The sequence below is a fragment of the Schistocerca americana genome, chromosome 3, assembly GCF_021461395.2.
Source record: "Schistocerca americana isolate TAMUIC-IGC-003095 chromosome 3, iqSchAmer2.1, whole genome shotgun sequence".
In the NCBI taxonomy this organism is placed as follows: domain Eukaryota; kingdom Metazoa; phylum Arthropoda; class Insecta; order Orthoptera; family Acrididae; genus Schistocerca; species Schistocerca americana.
Genome location: NC_060121.1, coordinates 970,498,467 through 970,522,224, shown reverse-complemented (window position 1 = coordinate 970,522,224; position 23,758 = coordinate 970,498,467). Strand labels below are relative to the sequence as shown.

Below are 23,758 nucleotides of genomic sequence, written 5' to 3'. Positions count from 1 at the left end.
TTTTTCTTTTTCTGTTTGTTTGTTGTATTTCCTTTTCTGTAGACTAATAGTCATTATCTATCACCACAATTTGTAGTGATTAGCTGGGGCCAGTTGAAACAAGACTCATGCAGATTTGCTGTAACTCATACTGATGCAAGTATATCAGTATGGGAAATACCAGTGATGAATGAGGCACAGTGGGATGCAGCAAGTGTTCAGTTAATTAGAGTTGTGGACACAAAGATGAGCATCCCATCTGCACTACTCTGTCTGTCCATTGGTAAGTTTAATTTGATTCATAACTATGAGTCCACAGATGAGTTTGTTGAGAAAATGTCCAAGTTAATTTCTGGAATGTATTTTCACTAGAATATGAAGAAAATCCACAAATGGAATACAAGGTCTGTTAAAAAAATTCCAGAATATTCGTAATTTGGCATGAACTGTGTGTTGGAGCGAAAAGTGGTTAGCATCCCTGCACACATTTGTGTTTAATGTGTACCTGCTGGAATATTCATTGTTCTGATGTATATCTGTTAGTTATTGTTCAGTACTGTATTGAGTAGAATGTTGTGTCACACAGTTTGCGAATTTTGAGATGGCAGAGTTAGAGGAGCAGCGTGTCTTCATTAAATTTTGTGTGAAACTTGATAAAACCTTTACAGAGACACACCAAATGATGCAGGAAGCATTTGGTGATGGGTGCTTAAGCCATGCTTCACGTTACAAATGGTTCACATTCAGACAGAAGTTAAAGATGACCCCTTTCAGGATGCCTTTTGCAGTCTACTGACATTCTTCATGTCAGGAGCGTCAACAAAATTGTACACATCAATTGAAGACTGACTGTCCAAGAGATTGCAGGAGAATGTAACATTTCAGTTGGATCATATAATGAAATCCTGACACAGCATCTTGGAATTCATCACATTGTTGTCAAGTTCATCCTATGCTCATGAATTAAGACCATAAAGACACGTTCAGATGTGGGTTTATGGTTATGATTTTGAGACCAAGTCTCAATCTTCACAATGGGTCAGGAAAGGTTCTCCAAGACCAAAAAAAGCTGGTCACATCAGGTCAAATGTCAAAACCTTGCTGGTAGTTTTTTTATTTTTTTATTTTGAGGGATTGGTTCATCATGAATTCAGGGCACAGGGACAAACTGTTAATCAATGGCATTATCGGGACATGTAGCGATGCCTGCAAGAAAATGGCCTGAAATGTGATGAGACAATTCGCCACTCTTGCATCACGGTAACACACCTGCACATTCATCCTTGTTTGTTTGTGACTATTGCACAAAAAACGAAATCACTGTGCTGCCTCATCCCCCGTACTCTCCAGACCTGGCGCCTCCGGACTTTTTTTTTATATTATCAAAATTGAAAACCCCATTGAAAGGATGAAGATTTGCAACTATAGATGAAATAAAAGAAAATTTACAGATGGTGCTTTGCGGAATCCACCAAGAGCCGTTCCAAGACTGCTTCCGGAAGTGGAAACAGCATTGGGAGTGGTGTGTCAATTGTGGAGGAGAGTATTTTGAAGGAGACCATGCACAATACGTAAAAGGGAGTTGTAGAAAAATTTTGTGGATGAAGTTCTGGATATTTTTTTGGACAGATCTTGTATATAATTTGTGTTGCAATGGCTTCCCATTTAATCATAAAATCTCTCTAGGAAATTTGTCAATTATTTATTTCTCTGTGATTTGTTTATTGGATTGCAATTGAATGGGATATAAAAAGAGGCCTTCAGACCATGTTGATGACTTTATTAATGTTAGAAAGCTGTTTTTCAGTAATGAGCAGAATGTATTCACAGCATTTGTCACTCCTGTTTCTTTAACACTACACTTTGCCACTGTGCAAGAGAATTAAACTATGATTCTGTAGGATGCAGTGATGGCATATTTTAAGCTCTCTCTGATGATATGGTACCCATCAATACTCCTGGTCTTCAATTCACAGGCACGGTAGTTGGTGATTTGGATGGTCACATTTCAGTCCTGCCAGACGTTTTTAAAGATGTACCAGCAGAAACTGCAATGCCTTATGTACTTTGGGATGAAGAAGACCACATTAAGGTTAATGCCATAAGCTCACTTCCACAGTCATCAGAATGTGAATCCGCTGGCAAGTGGATCATACTTGCAGTGAAAAAAACATTTATGATTGTCTTTGTATTGAATAAGAATGGCCAAAAGATCTCTGAATATCTTCACCGAGTGGGTGGCCTTGCAATTTCTGGTAAGTGTTAATAATTTTTTCCACATTATATATGATCTAATGAATTTATGAACAATAAACAAATACATTTTTTTTATTATTTACATTTTATGGCCTTCATTGGACCACTCTAGCTAACTTTATACAAAGAATTTTTCAGTTTCCTGTCAGGCCAGTACTTCTTCATTCTCTCAGATCTCATCCTTCTTTCCTCTTCGGAAATCACCCTTCCTATTGTCTGTTTGTTGATTCTTGTTTGTAGTCTGGTTTGTTTGTCTGTGAGTTTCCTGATTTTGTCAATTTTGTTTCTTAGGTCTTCCAAATACATTTATTTAACATATTTTGTATTTTTTAGAGTAACTCCTACTCTGCAGTTAATTGACATGCACACTCCACTTACAACTTTCTTCAATAGTAGTCCATGCATGTTATTCATTTCTAGCATAAACTTGTTTTTTAATGTGAGAGGGAAGACAAACACACAACATGTAGAAGGGACATGTATCACTGGCCAAACACATAAAAATGTGCTAATTATTGTAGCTCAGCTGTAAAGCAGACATAGAGATATATAGAGAGAATAAAGAAAATGGCAAAAATGAGGTTAGAATACACAGTGTGAGAAGAGCTAGAAGTAGTATTGTGGTGTGAAAACAACTGTAATGAAAACTATTATTGTAGTATATCATTCAGAGCAAAGGAGAAGGGCTATGGTGCAAAGTAACAGACGTGGTCTAATTATAGTTTTATATATCCTTATTTTTTGTTCCCCTTGAAAGAAATTTGAGTGAGAGTAATTTATTGCAATAATATAATGCTCTGGAAGTTGCTTTGGTTCTCACTTCTATTTCTTATTTCTCATAATTTCTGTTGTTTAACACAACCCTCAGATATGTAAACTCTTCTGATTCTTCAAACACTTGTCATCAATCTGCATGGATTCCCACCTGTTTGCCTTGTAGTTTCTTTCTGCCCTCATGAATTTGGATTTTTTTTCTTTTATCTCTAATAAAACTTCCTTTGCTTTTTGAAATAGCTTTCTACTCAGTATTTTCAGATCACCTAGATTTTCAGTGATTAATACTTCATCATCTGCAGAGGCCAGTACTTTCATTTTTATTCCTATGTTAATTCCCTCTTCTGGTTCACGTGTTGCATCCAGTGCTTCTTATATTCCATGGAGCATTCCCCATCCATTTTCATTATCCCTTCCAAGCCTACCAGTGTAACTTCTACAAGATTTGTAACCTTCCTTGGTATTCCATACTTCTCCACTTCCACAAGTTTACTCTATTTTTTGCTGTCAAAGGCTTTTTTAGATATCAACTAATAATATTGCCGTTGTGTTGTTGGATTCTCAGTATTTATATATATGGCTTCTTTTAGTACAAATTTCTGTTCAGGTGTGGTTCGACTCTTCATAAATCCCACTTGTTTCTCGCCTGTTACCTCTTGTAAATATGGATCTAACTTTTTCTGGAGAATATTGGAGAACACTTTTGTATGCTGTGTGAATTAATGAGATACCCCTATATTTCCTGAATTCTTGTTTGTTGTCTTTTCATGGACTGATACTGTGTTCATTTCTTTCCACTTGTGGGGTGGCGGGTTGAATAAATTGGTTTACAAATGTAGAATGTAAAGTAGAAAAGATGCATTTCCCGGCCGATGCACCATATGTGGGGCGGTGGGTTGAATTTAATTGTTAATATATGTGTAGAATGTTATGCAGAAAAGATGCATTTCCCGGCCGATTAACCATATGTGGGGCGGCGGGTGGAATTATTGTTATATAAATGTTCCTGTTATTTATGCAGTCTTTTGACATTCTCAACACTGGCTCTCTAACTACAATATTGGCAACCAGAAAGTGATTAGCAAAACGTGAAGCCTGTAATTAGAATTCCTAGTGCCCACTTCATCTGAGAATACACTTATAGCTACAGCTTATAGCTCTGAGGAATTAGGAGATTGTCTGGGATTCATAATCAAAAACGATTCTCTATAAAAGGTTCACTATATTCTGAAAGTCACAGACCAAAAAGAATCCACACAATCCAACTACCAGAGCAGTTCAGAGTCTAATGCGCTGATGCAACTATAACTGTTCAAATTAAATGTTTAAGTGAATGCTCACCATAATTTGATGATAATGTTCATATAATGTTCATGCTATATAATGGTAGAATGTCTGTCCCGCGACGGCACGTGAAAATATGACATACGCAAACTGAAGATAGATCATTAAAGTCATCCCAGAATTAACACTTCACTCAAAAATGATTTCATGGTTACGCGTATCCCGAGTAACTTATTACCGCATCCGAGGCTGTTTATAGCAATGATACCAACGCGACGCGACTCCCGGCACAGGTGGTGTGCTAATCAGCGTCTGGAGAGAACTGGGCCCTTTCTTCTCTCGCGCAGCATTCTTATATATAAAGCCGCGGTGTGGACGGCTAAGGGAACGCCTGATCAAAATTGCTCTCCTGACTAGCCGCTGGGCTAGTAATGCACCACTTTAAGTTATTGAATAAATCATCACTTCCTTTGCTGATGGCCGATGAAGCTCTCAATTTAAATGTGCATTCAGCACACAGGTAAGTAATCATAATAAAAGTCTGACGTGGCTAAGTCAAATATTTTGGGCGAGAGAATTAATTTAATTACACTAAGCGCATTAGACTCTGAACTTGCCCTTTGGAGATACGCTATTGCTATAGTTTTATAGTTATTCAATTGAAATTTCTCACATCTTTATAATTATAGTGGATCTCCCTTCTACTTAAATTTAAACATCCTAGCCTTATTTATTCGCCTACTTAATCTATCTTGCTTCCTTAATTTCTAAGACAAAAACCAGAAAATCAAGAATTTCAACTAAAATTTTAATTTGTGAGATCCAGAATACTGTTTCTACTAAATCATTATGCAAAAGCAATCTAAATACAAATTTTTAAGTTTCTAGCTCTTTTCTGTTGCGCCAATGATTTTTACAGAAAAACGTCCAAATTTCGAAAATGGTTAAAGTTATTGAACTGACATTCAACGCATATTCATTTAGTATTACTCCTGACATGCTGGAAACGTTTCAGGTTATTTACTTGATTTTTAAAGTACTGCGCAACATTTATGACGTCAGAGCTAATTACAGTGGACTGGCTGGCACACAATGGAAAGACTGATGTGAATTTTATACAGCGTGAGTAGGCTGCTTCCCTACACACTCATCTGCTATTCTTTCTGCTTTAAAATGTTACTCTCCCAGGAGCTTTGTTGTCTTTTGGTATTTTGATTGCATCAGTAGTCTCTTTCATTGTTGACAGTGCAACTAAAGGCTCTACATGCTAATTTTTATGTTGTTCCTCCATGTCTACACTTCCATTTTTGATATTTAAAAGCTGTTTAACGTATTTCTTCAAAATTTCCAAATCTTTCATTTTTACTACATTTATTGTCAAATTTATCTTTAATGCCATACATCCATCGTATATGTCCTTTTGTAAAGAAGCTAATTGACCTCTAAAAATCTCTCGCATTCCCTTCAGTATCATCCTTTTCTGTTCTTTGAATTAAACTCTCCACATCTTCTTCCTTTTCTTCTGGGAAGAGTTTTGGTTCCTGTATTACCAGTTTTATATGCTGCCCTGCTTTCAGTGGACTCTTCCTGTAGGTGGTGTTACTTTGCTTCTCTTCTTTCATTCACTTTTTTCCTCACATTCCTCTGAGAAGTCAGAATGGCATAATGACAATATTATGAAAAGGATAGTTGCTACTCACCACGTAGCAGAGATGCTGAGTAGCAGATAGGCACAACAAAAAGACTTTCAAACAAAGATTTATATTCATCAGAATAGAAAACACACACACACAAATATGCAACTCACACACATACGACAAGAGTCTGCCTTGGCAGCCAGAGATGGTGGTTGTGTGTGCATGAACTGTGTTTGCACATGTGTGTGTGCGTGTGTGTGTGTGTGTGTGTGTGTGTGTGTGTGTGTTTTGTCTATTCTGATGAATATAAATCTTTGTTTGAAAGTCTTTTTGTTGTGCCTATCTGCTACTCAGCATCTCTGCTACGTGGTGAGTAGCAACTATCCTTTTCATAATATTGTCATTCTTCTTAGAACCTTACATTTTTCTTCCTTTACTTTTTTTCTAGACATTTCTAGTGCTGCTTATTTTGTTATTTTGTTTTTACCATTTTCCACTGGCCGTAAATATTGAGGTCGTCTTTCACTGAAGCTTAAGGCAAATTCCTATGTCATGTCATTGTCTTTCAATTTGTCTATATCAGTACTCCATTCTTTTATGCTGTTTTCTCCCCTTGGCTTTACCACAGCTGTTTGTTATCATACCTCTTTCATGATTAAGTATTAGTCTATTTGTACTTTGACTCCTCTCGTGGTTTTCATATTTTATGCCTCTGGTCAACCAGGACATGGTCTGTGTGATTTTATGTTCTACCATCTGGTGTTATCCAAGTTGCCTTGTGAAAATCCTTCTGAGGAAAGAGCATTCTCATACTCCGTAGGTTACCTGCCCTTGCACAGCTAAGTAGTCTCACCCCACCCATTATGTACCACTGACAGTGTCATATAACAAATTTAAAAATATCCCACATTTATAAAACTCTCTTGTATAATGCCGTTCAGTGTAGTGAAGTATCACAGCTAAAATACAGCATGGTACAGTTTCATTTAGGAACTGTTGGATTTAGGAATTCTGTTAGATCTCTGAGGGCATATTGTTCAGAGAACCATTAAGAACTAATATTACAGTATATTTATTGCTCGCTTTGAATTTGATATTGCTAGATTAATAGCTACTTCAAGAGAAAAGATAATTCTTAATATTAGACTGCCAGTTTTGATTACCAGTGACATGAGATTGCTTGCAGTGAAGAACAAAATGGTCCACCAACAAAAATGATAAACTAATTGATGGGAAGCATTTCTGTGACTATTAGAGTACAACTATCATTGACATTGATGACATTTGCATTCTAGTTTCCAGAGAGTCTGTGATTGTTTCCTATATGTAGTGTTAGCCTCAGATATTGGAAAGAATGTGGGTCCATATCATACTAACAGAAGAGCACAAGAAGCTGTACCAGAATGTTGCATTTGATGTATTGACCATTACATTCCCAAGCATCATTAATTTTGCAGTTTGGTCATCACAAGACAGATGCTATTTTTAAAACCAAGTACCTTATTGTTAGATGAAGGCACTTAGATATCTGAAAATCATGAAGGAAACTTTTTGTAACACCAAAGACCATGTACGTAGTGTGTTAGAGTAAATGGGACTTGCTAGACTCTATTACGCTCCAAACTGTAAATTTTTCTTTTATCATTCTACAAGAAGTGTCTCATTTTAAATACTATGGGATACTTACCCTAACTTCCCTCTTATTACTGCATTTCTGAAGTAATTGAATTAATGATGCTTACCAAACCTCACTAAGTTCCAGTGTGATCTGGTTTGAGTTTGGTTTTCACATACCTGGAGAAGAAATAAGGGTAGTTAAATTATCTATATATTGAAACTGACATTACAGTCAATAACCATTTCTTTTGCACATTTCATGTTGATTGTCCATCAATGATCATTCTCATTGTTGGCACAGGAGTCAATTCGATGATTTCTGCATGCAAAAAGGATTTCACGATCTCAATTAATTTAATACACATTACTGAGCAAAATGTCACAGACCATTAGTTTGAAAAAATTATGAAAAAGATAATCGCTACTCACCACGTAGTGCAGATGTTGAGTCACAGTTAGACACAACGAAAAGAATGTCAGACAAGTAAGCTTTCATCCAAAAAGACAGTCATTGGAATTAGACAAAACACACACACACACACACACACACACACACACACACACACACACACACACACACACGCATATGCAAATGCAACTCACACTCACATGACCACAGTCTCTGGTTGCTGAGGCCAGACTGTGAGCAGCAGTGCATGATGGGAGAATCAGTCTGGGCGGCAGGGCTAATGAGGAGGATGGGTGGGGAGGGGGTGGGATAGCAGGGTAGGGTGGGGAGTGGTAAAGTGCTGCTTGTGGGAGCATACAGGGGCAAGGCGGAGAGAGGGTGGCAGCTAGCAGCTGCAGTTGGGAGGTAAGAATGTGGATGGGGGGCAGTTGTAAGAGAGGGAAGTAAAAAGAAATTGGGTGCCTTGGTGGAACAGAGTGCTGTGTAATTCTAGAGTGGAAACAGAGAAGGAGATAGGTGAGTGTAGGATAATGACTAATGAAGGTTGTGGCAAGAATGGTTATGAGAATGTAGCATACAGGGTGTTACAAAAAGGTACGGCCAAACTTTCAGGAAACATTCCTCACACACAAAGAAAGAAAATATGTTATGTGGACATTTGTCCGGAAACGCTTACTTTCCATGTTAGAGCTCATTTTAGTACTTCTCTTCAAATCACATTAATCATGGAATGGAAACACACAGCAACAGAATGTACCAGCATGACTTCAAACACTTTCTTACAGGAAATATTCAAAATGTCCTCCATTAGCGAGGATACATGCACCCACCCTCCATCGCGTGGAATCCCTGATGCGCTGATGCAGCCGTGGAGAATGGCGTATTGTATCACAGCCGTCCACAATACGAGCATGAAGAGTCTCTACATTTGGTACCGGGGTTGTGTAGACAAGAGCTTTCAAATGCCCCCATAAATGAAAGTCAAGAGGGTTGAGGTCAGGAGAGCGTGGAGGCCATGGAATTGGTCTGCCTCTACCAATCCATCGGTCACCGAATCTGTTGTTGAGAAGCGTACGAACACTTTGACTGAAATGTGCAGGAGCTCCATCGTGCATGAACCACATGTTGTGTCATACTTGTAAAGGCACATGTTCTAGCAGCACAGGTAGAGTATCCCGTATGAAATCATGATAACGTGCTCCATTGAGCGTAGGTGGAAGAACATGGGGCCCAATCAAGACATCACCAACAATGCCTGCCCAAACATTCACAGAAAATCTGTGTTGATGACTTGATTGCACAATTGCGTACGGATTCTTGTTAGCCCTCACATGTTGATTGTGAAAATTTACAATTTGATCACATTGGAATGAAGCCTCATCCGTAAAGAGAACATTTGCACTGAAATGAGGATTGACACATTGTTGGATGAACCATTCGCAGAAGTGTACCCGTGGAGGCCAATCAGCTGCTGATAGTGCCTGCACACACTGTACACGGTACGGAAACAACTGGTTCTCCCATAGCACTCTCCATACAGTGATGTGGTCAACGTTACCTTGTACAGCAGCAACTTCTCTGATGCTGACATTAGGGTTATCGTCAACTGCACGAAGAATTGTCTCATCCATTGCAGGTGTCCTCGTCGTTCTAGGTCTTCCCCAGTCATGAGTCGTAGGCTGGAATGTTCCGTGCTCCCTAAGACGCCAATCAGTTCCTTCGAACGTCTTCCTGCCGGGACATCTTTGTTCTGGAAATCTGTCTCGATACAAACGAACCGCGCCACAGCTATTGCCCCGTGCTAATCCATACATCAAATGGGCATCTGCCAACTCCGCATTTGTAAACATTGCACTGACTGCAAAACCACGTTCGTGATGAACACTAACTTGTTGATGCTAGGTACTGATGTGCTTGATGCTAGTACTGTAGAGCAATGAGTCGCACGTCAACACAAGCACCGAAGTGAACATTACCTTCCTTCGGTTGCGCCAACTGGTGGTGAATCGAGGAAGTACAGTACATACTGATGAAACTAGAATGAGCTCTAACATGGAAATTAAGCGTTTCCGGAAACATGTCCACATAACATCTTTTCTTTATTTGTGTGTGAGGAATGTTTCCTGAAAGTTTGGCCGTACCTTTTTGTAGCACCCTGTATGTGCAGGGAGGGTTTCCATCTGCACAGTTCAGAAAAGCTGGTGTTGGCAGGGAGGATACAGATGGCACCAGCTGTGAAACAGTCATTAAAACATAGAATGTTGTGTCGGGCAGTGTGTTCAGCAACTGGGTTGTCCAGCTATGTCTCGGCTACAGTTTGTCGGTGGCCATTTGTGAGGACAGACAGCTTGTTGGTTGTTGTGCCTACATAAAATGCAGGACAGTGGTTTCAGCATAGCTTGCAGATCACGACTGGTTTTACAGGTAGCCCTGCATCTGATGGAATAGATTTTGCTGGTGACCGGACTGGAGTAGGTGGTGATAGGAAAATGTATAGGACAGGTCTTGGATCTAAGGTCTGTTACAGGGATGTGAGCCATGAGGCAAGGGGTTGGGAACAGGGGCTGTGTACAGACAGAAGAGGATATCGCGTAGGTTCCCTGGGCTGTGGAATACCACTGTGGGATAGGTGGGAAGGAAGTCGGTAGGACATCTCTTATTTCAGGGCATGACAAAAAGTAGTCAGAACCCTGGTGGAGTATGTGATTTAGCTGCTCCATTCCTGGTTGGTACTGAGTGGCAAGGGGAATGCTCCTCTGTGGTTTGAAAGTGGAACTGTGGGGATTGATAGGATGACTTGAGAGATAAGGCACCAGTATCCTGGATTTGTTTGTGGGCGATGCCTTCAAGGGAGAAGTAATTGTGGGTGAGGGTATAGTTAGTCTGAGTAGGAGGTTGTTGGTTTGGTATCAGTCGGGCATTGGGAAATCCAGTGTTCAGTAACAGCAAGGCCATGGGGATTAGGGATGTCAGTGTAAAGGGAGGTGGCATCAATAGTGATGAACAGGCCACCATGTAGTAAAGGAACAGGAACTGTGGAGAGTTGGTAGAAGGAATGGTTGGTATCTTTTTTATAGGAGGGTAGGTAGCAGGTAATAGACAGAAGATGTTGGTCTGTGAAAGCAGGGGTTCTCTCAGTGGGGGCAAGTAATTGGCCACAGTGGAATGTCCTTGGTGGTTGGTTCTTTAGGAAGCATGTAGAAGGTAGGAGTGTGGGAAGTGGTAGTGGTTAGTAGAGAGGTGGACTCAAGGGAGGGGTTCTGTGGTGGGCCTAAGGATTGGAGGAGTGACTGGGCATCTTGCTGAATTTCTGGAATGGGGTCACTGTGACAGCATTTGTAGTTGGGTGAATCTGACAGCTGGCAGAGATCTTCTACCAGAAAGTCGTTGCAGCTCGAAACCATGGAGCCATTGTCAGCAGGTAGGATTATAAGGTCGTGATCAGGTTTTAGGTGGTGGACGTCATTTCTTTCTGCAGATATAAGGTTAGACTGCATGTTGAGGGATTTGGGGAATGATGGCGAGGGAATATTTGAGGTTAAGAAATTCTGGAAAGTTAACAGTGGGTGACTTGGGGACAGTGGGCATGGATCACAGTTGGGTGAAGGAGTCTGCTTTGTCAGACAGGGTTCATAATTGGTCTTTTGGTTGCATCTGTTTGGTAGGGTTGGTGGCTAAAAAGCGTTTCCACTGTAGGAGCTGGGAGAAGAAAAGGAGGTCTTTAATAAGTCCTTTGGAAATGACTGATACTTCTACGGAGCTAAGGCTTTTGGAGGAAATGTTCATGACTGTATTTCAGTTTCTGGATTCTGTATGGTGGTAGGATGGAATTTTTGAGTGTGGGGTAAATGTAGTATGTCTTCGAGACATGGTTTGTCATGTATGAGAGGATGTGGGGGAGGTTTGGAGGTTGTTGTAGAAGTGGTAGATGGTGATAGTCCAAGGCGGGAGTAGGAAATGAACAGGTTGGAGAGTTTTTTGAGGTGACAATGTGCATGCTGTTCTAGTTCCTTCAGGGCAAGAGTTTTAATGTATGATATGGGAACTATGAATTTAAGATTGCATGGCAGGAGGATTTTACTGATGGAAAGAAGGAATTGCAAGAAGGTTTGGACCTGATTCACATGGTTTTGCAGGGCTGTGATAGTGAGGGTTAAGGACTGGTGGAATCTTAGCAGATGGTGGTCACTGTGGAAGCTGGGGTTGCAGCCGGAGATGGACAATTTGATTGTAAGGCCATTTGGAGGGATTCCACAAGCCAAGCAACAACACAGGAACAGTATGTGGGACTGGGTTCTGTCTAGGGGTAGGGAAACCTTTCTGTATTGACAGATATGGAACAAGCAAGAATCTTAGGTTCAGGATAAAAATGTGTAAAAATACATAAATAACTTATAAATATGTGGGAAAAAGTTCACAAAAATACAGCAAAAGATGTTGGAGAAAATCATGTAAATTCATAAGCCATGAAGTATGGGGGAACAAAATGAAACCTGAGGAGTAGGCCGATAGTGAATGGCAAAAACCAATTGAAATCAACCTGAAAACACAAAGAGATCAAAGAAAAAAGAAATAAAAAGATTGTAATGTGAGTTGCAGGTCTGTGGGTGGATAAGTGTGAGGAAGGTGGACAGCAGATGTGGGTAGATTTGGTGAAGTTAGTATGCGCAAACTTGTATAAGAGAGGAGAAAGCATTGCGGGTGGCGAAGGATTGGTAGACTGAGATGCAAGTTTGTGTGACACAGGAGGGTATACAGAAAATAATATGTGACAATACACAAGAGTGACACAGGATGATAACCAGTTTCGAGAATGACACAGGAAGATAATCAGTTTGAGGGTGGGATTAATTATATCTGTGGCAGTAATGTGGGTCATGAGATAGGGCACTAACAATCATTGTGGTCCTGTAGCTATCTGTTGTGTGTGGATTAGATGGTTGATACAGTAAGGCTGGTAAGTAGAGCATGTGGGGCAGTTTGGAAGGCAACAAGTGAAACACAGGAGAGAAGAGAGAAAAGGACAGTCACAATGTACAGCAATGTGGTAGAAAATAGTTACGAAGGAAAACAGCAGTGGGTTATGGGATCAGAGAAAAGCCATTAGGTAAAATCAAACAATGGAAAATCTGGGATGAAATGATGACAATATTGTAAAAAGGATAGATTGTTACTCGCCATATGGTGGAAATGTTGAGTTGCAGGTAGACACAACAAAAAGGCTGTCAGACAAGTAAGCTTTCAACCAACCAACCAAAAAGGCCATCATTGGAATTAGACGAAACACACACGCGCGCACGCACGCACACACACACACACACACACACACACACACACACACACACATACACACACACACTCTCTCTCATGCAAACTCAACTCACGCTCATACATGATCACAGTCTCTGGCTGCCGAGGCCAGCAGCTGTGCCTATGTGCAACTCAACATCTCTGCTATACGGTGAGTAGCAATCTATCCTTTTTGTAATATTGTTATTATTCCATCATGGATTTTCCAATATGTTTGCCTTTGTCACTTATTTCTAATGCATTACTATACTCAGTGTTTCACGTGTCACCTTCAGAATTGCACCACACGCTTTGCTTAAGAGCCACAATGTATCAACCATCTCATCCAGAAACCATAGACAGTTGCAAGACTGTGCTGATTGTTGGTGCTACATCTCATGTCCACATCACTCCTGCCAATATCATTATTCTTAGACTTTCAAAGTGATCACTCTTTCTGAGTATTTTCATGTGTTATTTTCAGCATATTCCTGTGCCTACCAATCACTCCCCAACCAACACTCCTTCTCCTCTCTTATTTGAGTTTGCACATACTAACTTCACCTAATCTAGTCACATCTGCTGTCCCCCTTCTCGCACTTACCCACCCACAGACCTGCAACCCAAAATAAAATCTTTGTATTTATTTATTATTTGATGTCATAGTGTTTTCACACTGATTTCAGTTCATTTTTGCATTTCACTATGTGCCTTCTCCCTCAGGTTTAATTTTGATTTCCAGTACTTCATCTGTTTTAACATTTCATGATTTTTCCAACATATTTTGGCATATTTTTTGTGAATATTTTCCCACATATCTCTACATGTTTTCATCCTGAACCTTGGCTTCTTCCTTCTTCAGTCTCTGTCAATACAGAAACTCTCCTTACACCTAGACAGAACCCAGTCCCACATACTGTTCTTGCATGTTGCTTGGCTCATGGAATCCCCCAGATAGCCTTACCATCAAATTACCATCTCCAGCTGCAACCCCAGATTCCACAATGACCACTATCTGTTCATATTCCATGAGGCCTTAACCCTCACCATCACAGTCCTGCAAAGCCATGTGAATTGGGTCCAAACCTCCTTGCAATACCTCCTCTCCATAAGTAAAATCCTGCTATGCAATCCTAAATTCATGATTCCCATATCACACACTGAGACTCTTGCCCTGAAGGAACTAGAACAGCATGCACAACACTACCTCAAAAGACTCTCCAACCTGTTCACTTCCTACTCCTGCCTTGGACTACCACTATCTAGCACCTCTACAACAACCTCCAAACGTCTCCCACATCTCCTCATAGCTCATGAACCCTGCATCACAGACCCACTACATTTATCCCACCCTACCACTATACAGAATGAAGACTCGAAAGAGACCCAAAACACATGAATATTTCCTCCAAATACCTTTGCCCCGCAGAAATATCAGTCATTTCCGAAGGTCTCACCTGTTGCCCTATTCCCAAATTAAATCATTCAGGTCTTGTTGAAAACCTTCTCTCCTTCTGACTCAACCAAAGACCAATGTTGAACCCTGCCTGACTCAGCTGACCAAGATCCAACTGTGATCCACCCCCACTGCTCCCAAATCACCCTCCCTCCCCCCACCCCCATTATAATTCCAGAATTTCTTAACTTCAAACTGTGTCTCAGAATCATTCCCCGAAGCCCTCAATATGCAAGCCAACCTTAATCCCTGGGAAGAACCACAATCCACAACCTAAGAACTATCGCGATCTATCATGGCTGCTGGCAAAGGCCCCACCCCCAGTTGTTTTGAACCACAAAGATGACCTGGCAGACAGATTCCACAAGCTGTCAGATTCATTCACCTGCAAGCTGTGCCACAGTGACCTCATTCCATAAATCCAGCAGGATCTCCTTTCTATCCTCAGATCCTCAGGCAAATCCCAGAATCTCTGCCTGGAGTCCACCTCTCTCCTTTCCCTACCAGTCCCCCACACTCCTATCTTCTACATGCTTCCTCGAGTCCATAAACCCAGCCCCCAGGACATCCTGTTGTGGTTGTTTACTGTGCAACCACTGAGAAAATCTCTGCTCTCTTCGGCCAGCACCTTCAGCCTATCGCCTGCAACCTGCTCTCGTATATAAAAGATAACAACCATTTCCTCCACTGACTCTCCACAGTTCCTGTTCCTTTACCACATGGTGCCCTGTTCATCACTATAGATACCACCTCTTTTTACAATAACATCCCTATGCCCATAGCCTTGTCGCTATTGAACAATACCTTTCCCAGTGCCTGACTGATTCCAGACCTACAACTTCCTTCCTAGGCCAACTGTATCCTCACCCACAGTACATCTCCTCTGAAGGCATCACCTATAAATAAATCTGGGGTATGGTAATTGGCTCCAGTAACATCTAGTAGGAACATAAAGTCATAACCCCTACGAATCTAAATAAACTATAGTAATTATCATTTGATTTTGCTCAAACGTGGTATACAATCTTTTCTTATTAAGTAAAGGAAGCTGAGAAAATTACTTTAATGTCCAAAAACTGACACTTATGTTTCAAAACTCAGTTACGAACAATAGTAGTTTGTCTTTTATTAACATCTTAAGTCATAACCAGAGTTCTCAGTGTATAAAATCACTTAATTGAATTTTTTTTTTCAAAACTTTAATTACTCTGCATTTTGTAGTGTAAAATTATTCAGAATTATTATCTGTTTATTATTTTGTTGTGTGTGTGTGTGTGTGTGTGTGTGTGTGTGTGTGTGTGTGTGTGTGTGTGAATGAGTAGGTGTCTGTGGGAAATACGAAAAACTTAATACTATTTCATGTGAAAAACTTATGAAACTGAACCGTGGGAAAATAGTGTTGTAACCATGAAGCTGATGACGTATGTTGTTGTGTGCTTGCTTTTGTAAGAGAGCAGCCAGGATAAAAGTTGGAAGTGGAATAAGTTTCAAAATTAATTTAAAGATTATTTTGCATTTTGGTCTATTTTATTAAACATTATATTAAAAAATGGCATTGGAATGACATAAATGATTTTCTGATTAGTGATTGGCTCAGGCAAGTTCTGTCGTGAGAATGATCTAGAAGGATCATTCTGATTGGTCATTCAGACCATTAGCCAATCAGAATTAAGCTGTTCCCGTACGCAGAGAGTGGGGTGGCATCGAGGGAGTCGCTCGCCAACCTTCATATGTGTAACATCGTGCTAAATGTCACCGAGAAAATAACTTGTAAAATGAAGAACTGTTGAGTTCATTGCTGTTAGGAAGTGTCGTGACTTAGGCAGTTTAGGTAAGTTATGAACCTTTTGAGGACAATTTGATTAATTGATGTGCTACGAGCATGTGATATTACGATCTTAGTGAAATTCCGCATAGCATATTCTGGGTATTTCTAGGGAATATTTAGGTGAGCACTTCAGACATTGAAGACCACTGATTCAACAGAAGTTTCAACTCGTTATAGTAGTCAGTGAGTGTCAGATCGAACATTAATTGGGTTGGACTGGTAGATATTCTGGCTGCTTTTCCGTGTGAAATTTTGGTGTAAATTTGGACTTGATAGCAAATTTATGTGCTTCCGTAAGAATAAAAACCAGTTTAATAGAATTTCTGAAGGCTTACAGCAGCTAAACTGCATTTTCTCACCACCCAAAATTTGTTAAAATGAACTTACAGGAACTGATCTGCAACTTGAGTTATGTGGCCTCTGTGTGGTAGGTATTAGGTAGTGGTTTCATCAATGCTGCTTTACACTGCATAGCTAGTATCTACTACTGCAGAGTGAAGGGACATTGTAGGGAAGCTGTACTGAGGTAGGTGGACAATTAATGAGAGAGACAGTATGAACGAGCAACGACGGTAAACCCCACCCCGCCGCAACATCTCCGTAATTTGGATTGAGGGTAAGGACACCCTAGTTTTTGATGTTGATCTCCACCTCAAAGACAGCTACATTAGTGCCTTCATCCATATCAACACTACCAACCAGCAGCACAATACCTCCACTTCGACAACTTCCATGCATTCCATATCAAGAACATTTCCATACAGTCTAGCCACCTTTGGCCGTTGTTACTGTAATGATGAGGAGTCCCTCTCGAAATATATCAAAGAGTCTCACTGACAGCTTTCATAGACCATAATTACCCTCCCAACTTCGTACAGAAAAAATCTCCTGTACCTTATCTCTCCAGTTACCCCGCACCTCCCAAAATTGCACCGTCCTGCCACAGAATAGTACTCTCCTCATAACTCAGTACCACCGAGGACTGTAGCAGCTGAATCGCATTCTCCACCAGGGTTTTGAATATCTTTTGTCATGTCCTGAAATGAGGATTGCTGCACCCACTATCCTTGCCACCCGTTGCACAGTGGTATTCTGCTCCCCACTGAACCTATGCAATATCTTCATCTTTCCTTACAGAACCACTGCTTTCTACCACTTACCTCATGGCTCATATCCCTTCTCTCATTTTCCGCATGCCTCCAACCCACCCATCCCCTGCCGTCTGTATAACCTCCTGACTGCCTACCCTCTCTCCACCTTGTCCTTGTACTCTTCCACTAGCAGCACTTTACCATCCCCCATCTCTTGCCTGCAACCTCTCCCCCTCCTTACCCCAACCTCCCCTTTTTTCCACTACTCATATTCCTTCTTCCATCATCCACCACTGCTTGCAGTCTGGTCCTGGCACCCAGAGATTCTCTCTCTCTCTCTCTCTCTCTCTCTCTCTCTGTGTGTGTGTGTGTGTGTGTGTGTGTGTGTGTGTGTGTGTGTGTGTGTGTGTGTTTTGTCTAATTCCAATGAAGTTCTTTTTGACCAAAAGCTTACTTGTCTGACACTCTGTTGTGCCTTTCTGCAACTCGACATCTTTGCTACATGGTGAGTAGCAACCTATCCTTTTCTAAATGATTAACGGAAAATCTCATATAAAGATGTGAAACAAATACTAACAAAGAGATAGAAGGGCTGGCCAGTACTTACCTCAGCTCAGTACAGCCAATAGATACACAAAACAGAACAGAAAATTTACATTCCTAGATTTCGGAAATTTGTTCCTTTGTCAGGGAGGAGAGAGGGGAAAGAAAGGGAAGAAGGGAAAGTGGATTCAGTTACTCACAAAGGCAACGAAAGGCAACTCTGGGTGGTGTGGGGAGAATTTTGTCAAGGGATGGTCTCATTTCAGGACTTGACTTGAGAAAGTCATATCCCTGGCGGAGTAATTTGTTGATGTATTCGAGGCCAGGATAATATTGGGTGACAAGGGGGATGCTTCTGTGTGGTCTGGGGGTAGGAACACTGTTGTTGGACGGGGAGGAATGTATTGCTCAGGAGATCTGTTTGTGGACAAGGTCTGCAGGATAGTTGTGGGAGAGGAAAGCACTGGTCAGGTTATTGGTGTAATTGTTGAGGGATTTGTCACTGGAGCAGATACGTTTGCCACGAATACCTAGGCTGTAGGGAAGGGAGCGTTTGATGTGGAATGGATGGCAGCTATCAAAGTGAAGGTACTGTTGTTTGTTTGTGGGTTTGATATGGACAGAGGTGTGGATTTGAGCTTCAACAAGATGCAGGTCAACATCCAGGAAGGTGGCTTGGGTTTTGGAGAAGGACCAGGTGAAATTCAGATTCGAAAAGGAGTTGAGGTTATGGAGGAAATTAAGGAGTGTTTCTTCACCATGAGACCAAACCACAAAGATGTCATCTATAAACCTATACCAGGCCAGGGGAAGCAGCTGTTAGGTCTTCAGGAAAGCCTCCTCCATGCGGCCCGTGAAGAGGTTGGCATTTGGACCGAGTCATCCTGGTTCCCATGGCTGTTCCCCTGATTTGTTTGTAGGTCTGGCCTTCAAAAGTGAAGTAATTATGGGTGAGGATGAAGTTGGTAAGTGTGATAAGGAACGAGGTTTTTGGAAGATCTTCGGGAAGGCATTGGGAGAGGTAGTGTTCAAGGGCAGAGAGACCATGGGTATGTGGGATGTTTGTGTAAAGGGATGTAGCATCTATGGTGACATGAAAGGTTTCAGGTGGGAGAGGAGTGGGAATGGATTTGAGGCGTTCTAGGAAGTGGTTTGTGTCTTTGATGTAGGATGGGAGTCTGCGGGTGATAGGTTGGAGGTGTTGGTCTACCAGAGCTGAGATACGTTCTGTTGGGGCCTTGAAGCCTGCTACAATGGGATGGCCAGGATGGTTCTCTTTGTGGATTTTGGGTAATAGGTAGATGGTAGGGGTACGTGGCTCAGGCGGAGTGAGTAGGTCTGTGGAAGACGTTGTGAGGCCTTGCGAGGGACCTTGAATTTTTAGGATTTTCTGCAGCTCAGTCTGGATGGAGCGAATGGGATCCTGGGTAACAGCTTTGTAGGTTGAGGTGTCGGAGAGTTGAAGCAGTCCTTCTGCCACATACTCCACACGATCAAGTACCACAGTTGTGGAGCCTTTATCCACCGGGAGGATGACAATAGAGTGGTCTGTTTTCAGCTCCTTAATGGCATGGGATTCAGCTGGGGTGATGTTGGGGGTTGTTGGGATGTTGCACTCCAACACATCCTTTCATCCCGCCATCCCCCTGGACTGAACCTACATTAACCAACCTCACTCCCATTTACTCTTCAGTCTTCTCCTCTTTCCCTTTCCTCTTTAGCCATTCACACATCTTTTCATCCTACATAGTTGTGTTTATCTTTATACTATATACCTCTTTACTTCTGTATGCATCCTCTTTGGTTTGAAGCTGGCACAGTACTTACAGTAGAATATCTTTGGCTTCTATCTGACAACCATGCCTCCATCCTTGCTACCCTGCCTGTTTACCTTTCCCTGCTGCTTCATAACCTGGGTTATGAGTAACTGAATCCACTTATCCTTCTTCCCTTTCTTTCCCCTCTCTCCTCCTTGACGAAGGAACAAATTTCCAAAAGCTAGGGACGTAAATTTTCTGTTCTGTTTTGTGTATCTATCGGCTGTACTGAGCTGAGGTAAGTACTGGCCAGCCCCTCTATCTCTTTGTTAGAATCTATCCTTTTCATAATATTGACATTATTCCATCCTGGATTTCCATTTTTATATCATTAGTTTGAATATTCTACATTTTATTTATTATTTTGTATTCTGTCACATTCTCACAGTACATCATTAACTCATACAAACAACACTAAGTCTAACACAACATATCTACATCTACATCTGCATGAGTAACTGAATCCACTTATCCTTCTTCCCTTTCTTTCCCCTCTCTCCTCCTTGACGAAGGAACAAATTTCCAAAAGCTAGGGACGTAAATTTTCTGTTCTGTTTTGTGTATCTATCGGCTGTACTGAGCTGCGGTAAGTATTGGCCATCCCCTCTATCTCTTTGTTAGAATCTGTCCTTTTCATAATATTGACATTATTCCATCCTGGATTTCCATTTTTATATCATTAGTTTGAATATTCTACATTTTATTTATTATTTTGTATTCTGTCACATTCTCACAGTACATCATTAACTCATACAAACAACACTATGTCTAACACAACATATCTACATCTACATCTGCATGATTACTCTGCAATTCACATTCAAGTGCTTGGCAGAGGGTTCATCGAACCACAATCATACTATCTCCCTACCATTCCACTCCCGAACAGCGCGCAGGAAAAATGAACACCTAAACCTTTCTGTTCAAGCTCTGATTTCTCTTATTTTATTTTGATGATCCTTCCTACCTATGTAGGTTGGGCTCAACAAAATATTTTCGCATTCGGAGAAGAAAGTTGGTGACTGAAATTTCATAAATAGATCTTGCCACGACGAAAAACGTCTTTGCTTTAATGACTTCCATCCCAACTCGCGTATCATATCTGCCACACTCTCTCCCCTATTATGTGATAATACAAAATGAGCTGCCCTTTTTTGCACCCTTTCGATGTCCTCCGTCAATCCCACCTGGTAAGGATCCCACACCGCGCAGCAATATTCTAACAGAGGACGAACGAGTGTAGTGTAAGCTGTCTCTTTAGTGGACTTGTTGCATCTTCTAAGTGTCCTGCCAATGAAATGCAACCTTTGGTTTGCCTTCCCCTCAATATTATCTATGTGGTCATATTCTGCCAATCAGCCATTCACCAAGAGCATAGGTACATTAAAGTTACTCCAATAGTCTTACTGCAACATTTTAAAAGAAATAAAATAATTTCTCTTATAATACATATTTTTATGATATCTTTTATAAATGTTTCAGTAATCAAAAATGTTAATTACAGCTGTATTATAATAATTTTTTTAAAAAAATAACAAAATATATAAAGAAATAAGAAGGCATATGAAATATTCTTGAATTAATGTAATTTGGGTGGAGCCATAATCAATATAAGCATTTCATAATAATATGTATGTATATTATGCAGTAGCCTAAAGCACTAGCAGCACAGATAGAAGCCCAGAACCAAGATCAGGTTGCGGCTACAGTCTGTCGATAGACCATGCATTGTTTTGGTGTCAGATCCTGTAGCAGCCCATCTAACAAGCATTGGAAAAGCTGGTGGTGCATTTTTCAAACATAAAGGCATCTGGTGATACTGACAGTGATGAAATGGAACTGCAAACTGTTTTAGGTCAATCTTTCAGTACTACTTCTAATTGCTGGTACCCAGTTCATAAATTTATGATGGCAAAATGGCATTGCCCCAGTTCGTCAATGACCTATGTTCAACACAAGGTACATGTAAGTTGTTGCTTGCTGGTTTAAATACCTATAACCACACCAAAATCTGTAAGCCTTCTTACTGTGGTACTGTCAAATATCACACTGTGCCTTGCCACAGTTGGAGATATGCATCAATACCACAGACATTAGCAATGTCTCACTGCAATAATGAATGGGTGTTGCCAAAGAAGATGTGTACTCTCTGGTAGCACAGCAGCACCCTTGCAATTAGGTCAATACAGAGCCAAGCATGCAAGCACTCTGCCCAGTTCATTGACCTCAGCCAAAGCAGTCAAGACCTTTGAGTAGGTCCAGTGTTAGTCAAGTCTCATATGGAAATGTACTGTTGTAAATGTTGAACTTTGTACTTCAAGAGAAGAGTTTGTTAATTCATGCATCAAGTGATGCTTTAATAGTCAGTGATAGTTGTAAATTATCAAGCTCTCCTGTGGACGTGCATAAAGTGATGCTTTAATAGTCAGTTGTAAATTATCAAGCACTCCTGTGCCAAAGGATTACATCAAGTTAAGTAAATCTTTTTGTTCATTTGTGTAACAATGTGAACTAATATTTTATACGCTGTAGTTAAGATGAGCCCTCTCCAAGAAGAATCAAAGAACCCACAATTATGATTGGACAATTGAAGTTTTGTCTGCTCATGAAACTTACTATCTGAGGATTTTTGGTGCAATATTCTTTTCTTTTAGCAGTAAAACCGAGACAGAACTATGTCTCCTCCAGCTCCACTATGCACTGGTGTGGATTGACCTTGGTGTGATGTTTAACTAGAAAGTCCAGCTCAAGAATGATGTCATAGTTTATGGCTACACTGGAGAGAATTTCCATACACACCTGGAAGTTTTTACAAACCAAGGGAGTCAACACTATTACTACCTACCTACCCACATCACTTAGACTAAAACATGGTGGGTTCAGATTTGTGGCACTAGAAGCTCTCTGGCTAGCCATGGAATCGTGTTACCCTGTATTTAACAACAACCTACAGTCTTCACTTTAAACAGCCAGAGGAACAAACATCTGCCACAGTTTTGCACGGGGGTACCCTGTGGTCACATTTACTGGGAACGTCATGAAGTGGTAACACCACCTCCTGTCCCATTTAATGGAAGAGGGTGATTGTTATCCTGATTCCATCTTCCACATGCCTGCAGACATCGCTGAATGGAGCAGCCCATCAAACTGCAGAATGTGGCCCAGAGAGCCACGTCTATAACACATGACCTCTGTATTAAAAATTACTAGCTTCTCCCTCAGCCTAATCACTGAGTCAATTTCGACCAAAATTGCCACAGTTGCTACTGCTTTGTCAGTGGTTTTCAGAAATTTCACATGTACCTTTCACAATTTCTTAATCTGTAGATAATTGAAAATGCATCAAATGCTCATTGTTCTGCTTCCTGCAGCGTGCCTTATTGGCATGATCATCATCTGTCAGTTCATATGTATTAATATAAATTTTTCTAAAATAGCGTACAAAACTTTCTGCTGATTCTCCTTGTCTTTGCTCTATATTTTTAAGTTGTTATGATAATTCCTAGAAATGTTCTTTCTTCTCTAATGATGTATTAACCCTGCCTGGAAGTCTGTGTAGGACTGAGCATCCCACAGCTTCTCATTGCACAATGCATATATTCTAATATCCCCTACTAATATTAATTGTTTGACAACTGCTTGCTACACCATTTCCCTAACTTCATGGATGTGTGTAAAATATCAAGAAAGACAAAAACTACTTCTCCTCAAAAATGGGGCTACAAATGAGGCAATACCACCATCAAGGATGGATGGAGACATGCTAGAAGTTGACCAT

At 40.7% G+C, this 23,758-nt stretch overlaps 1 protein-coding gene across 3 annotated transcripts in view; it reads left to right on the top strand.

The window, feature by feature from the left end:
• Positions 1-23,758, top strand: part of LOC124605116 (T-cell immunomodulatory protein) — a 450,797-nt gene that overhangs the window by 366,578 nt on the left and 60,461 nt on the right. For all 3 annotated transcript variants that reach the window (XM_047136574.1, XM_047136576.1, XM_047136575.1), the window contains 2 exons: positions 77-262; positions 1,956-2,234. In XM_047136574.1, the coding sequence (XP_046992530.1) occupies positions 77-262; positions 1,956-2,234 (465 nt within the window). The remainder of the gene's footprint in view (positions 1-76; positions 263-1,955; positions 2,235-23,758) is intronic.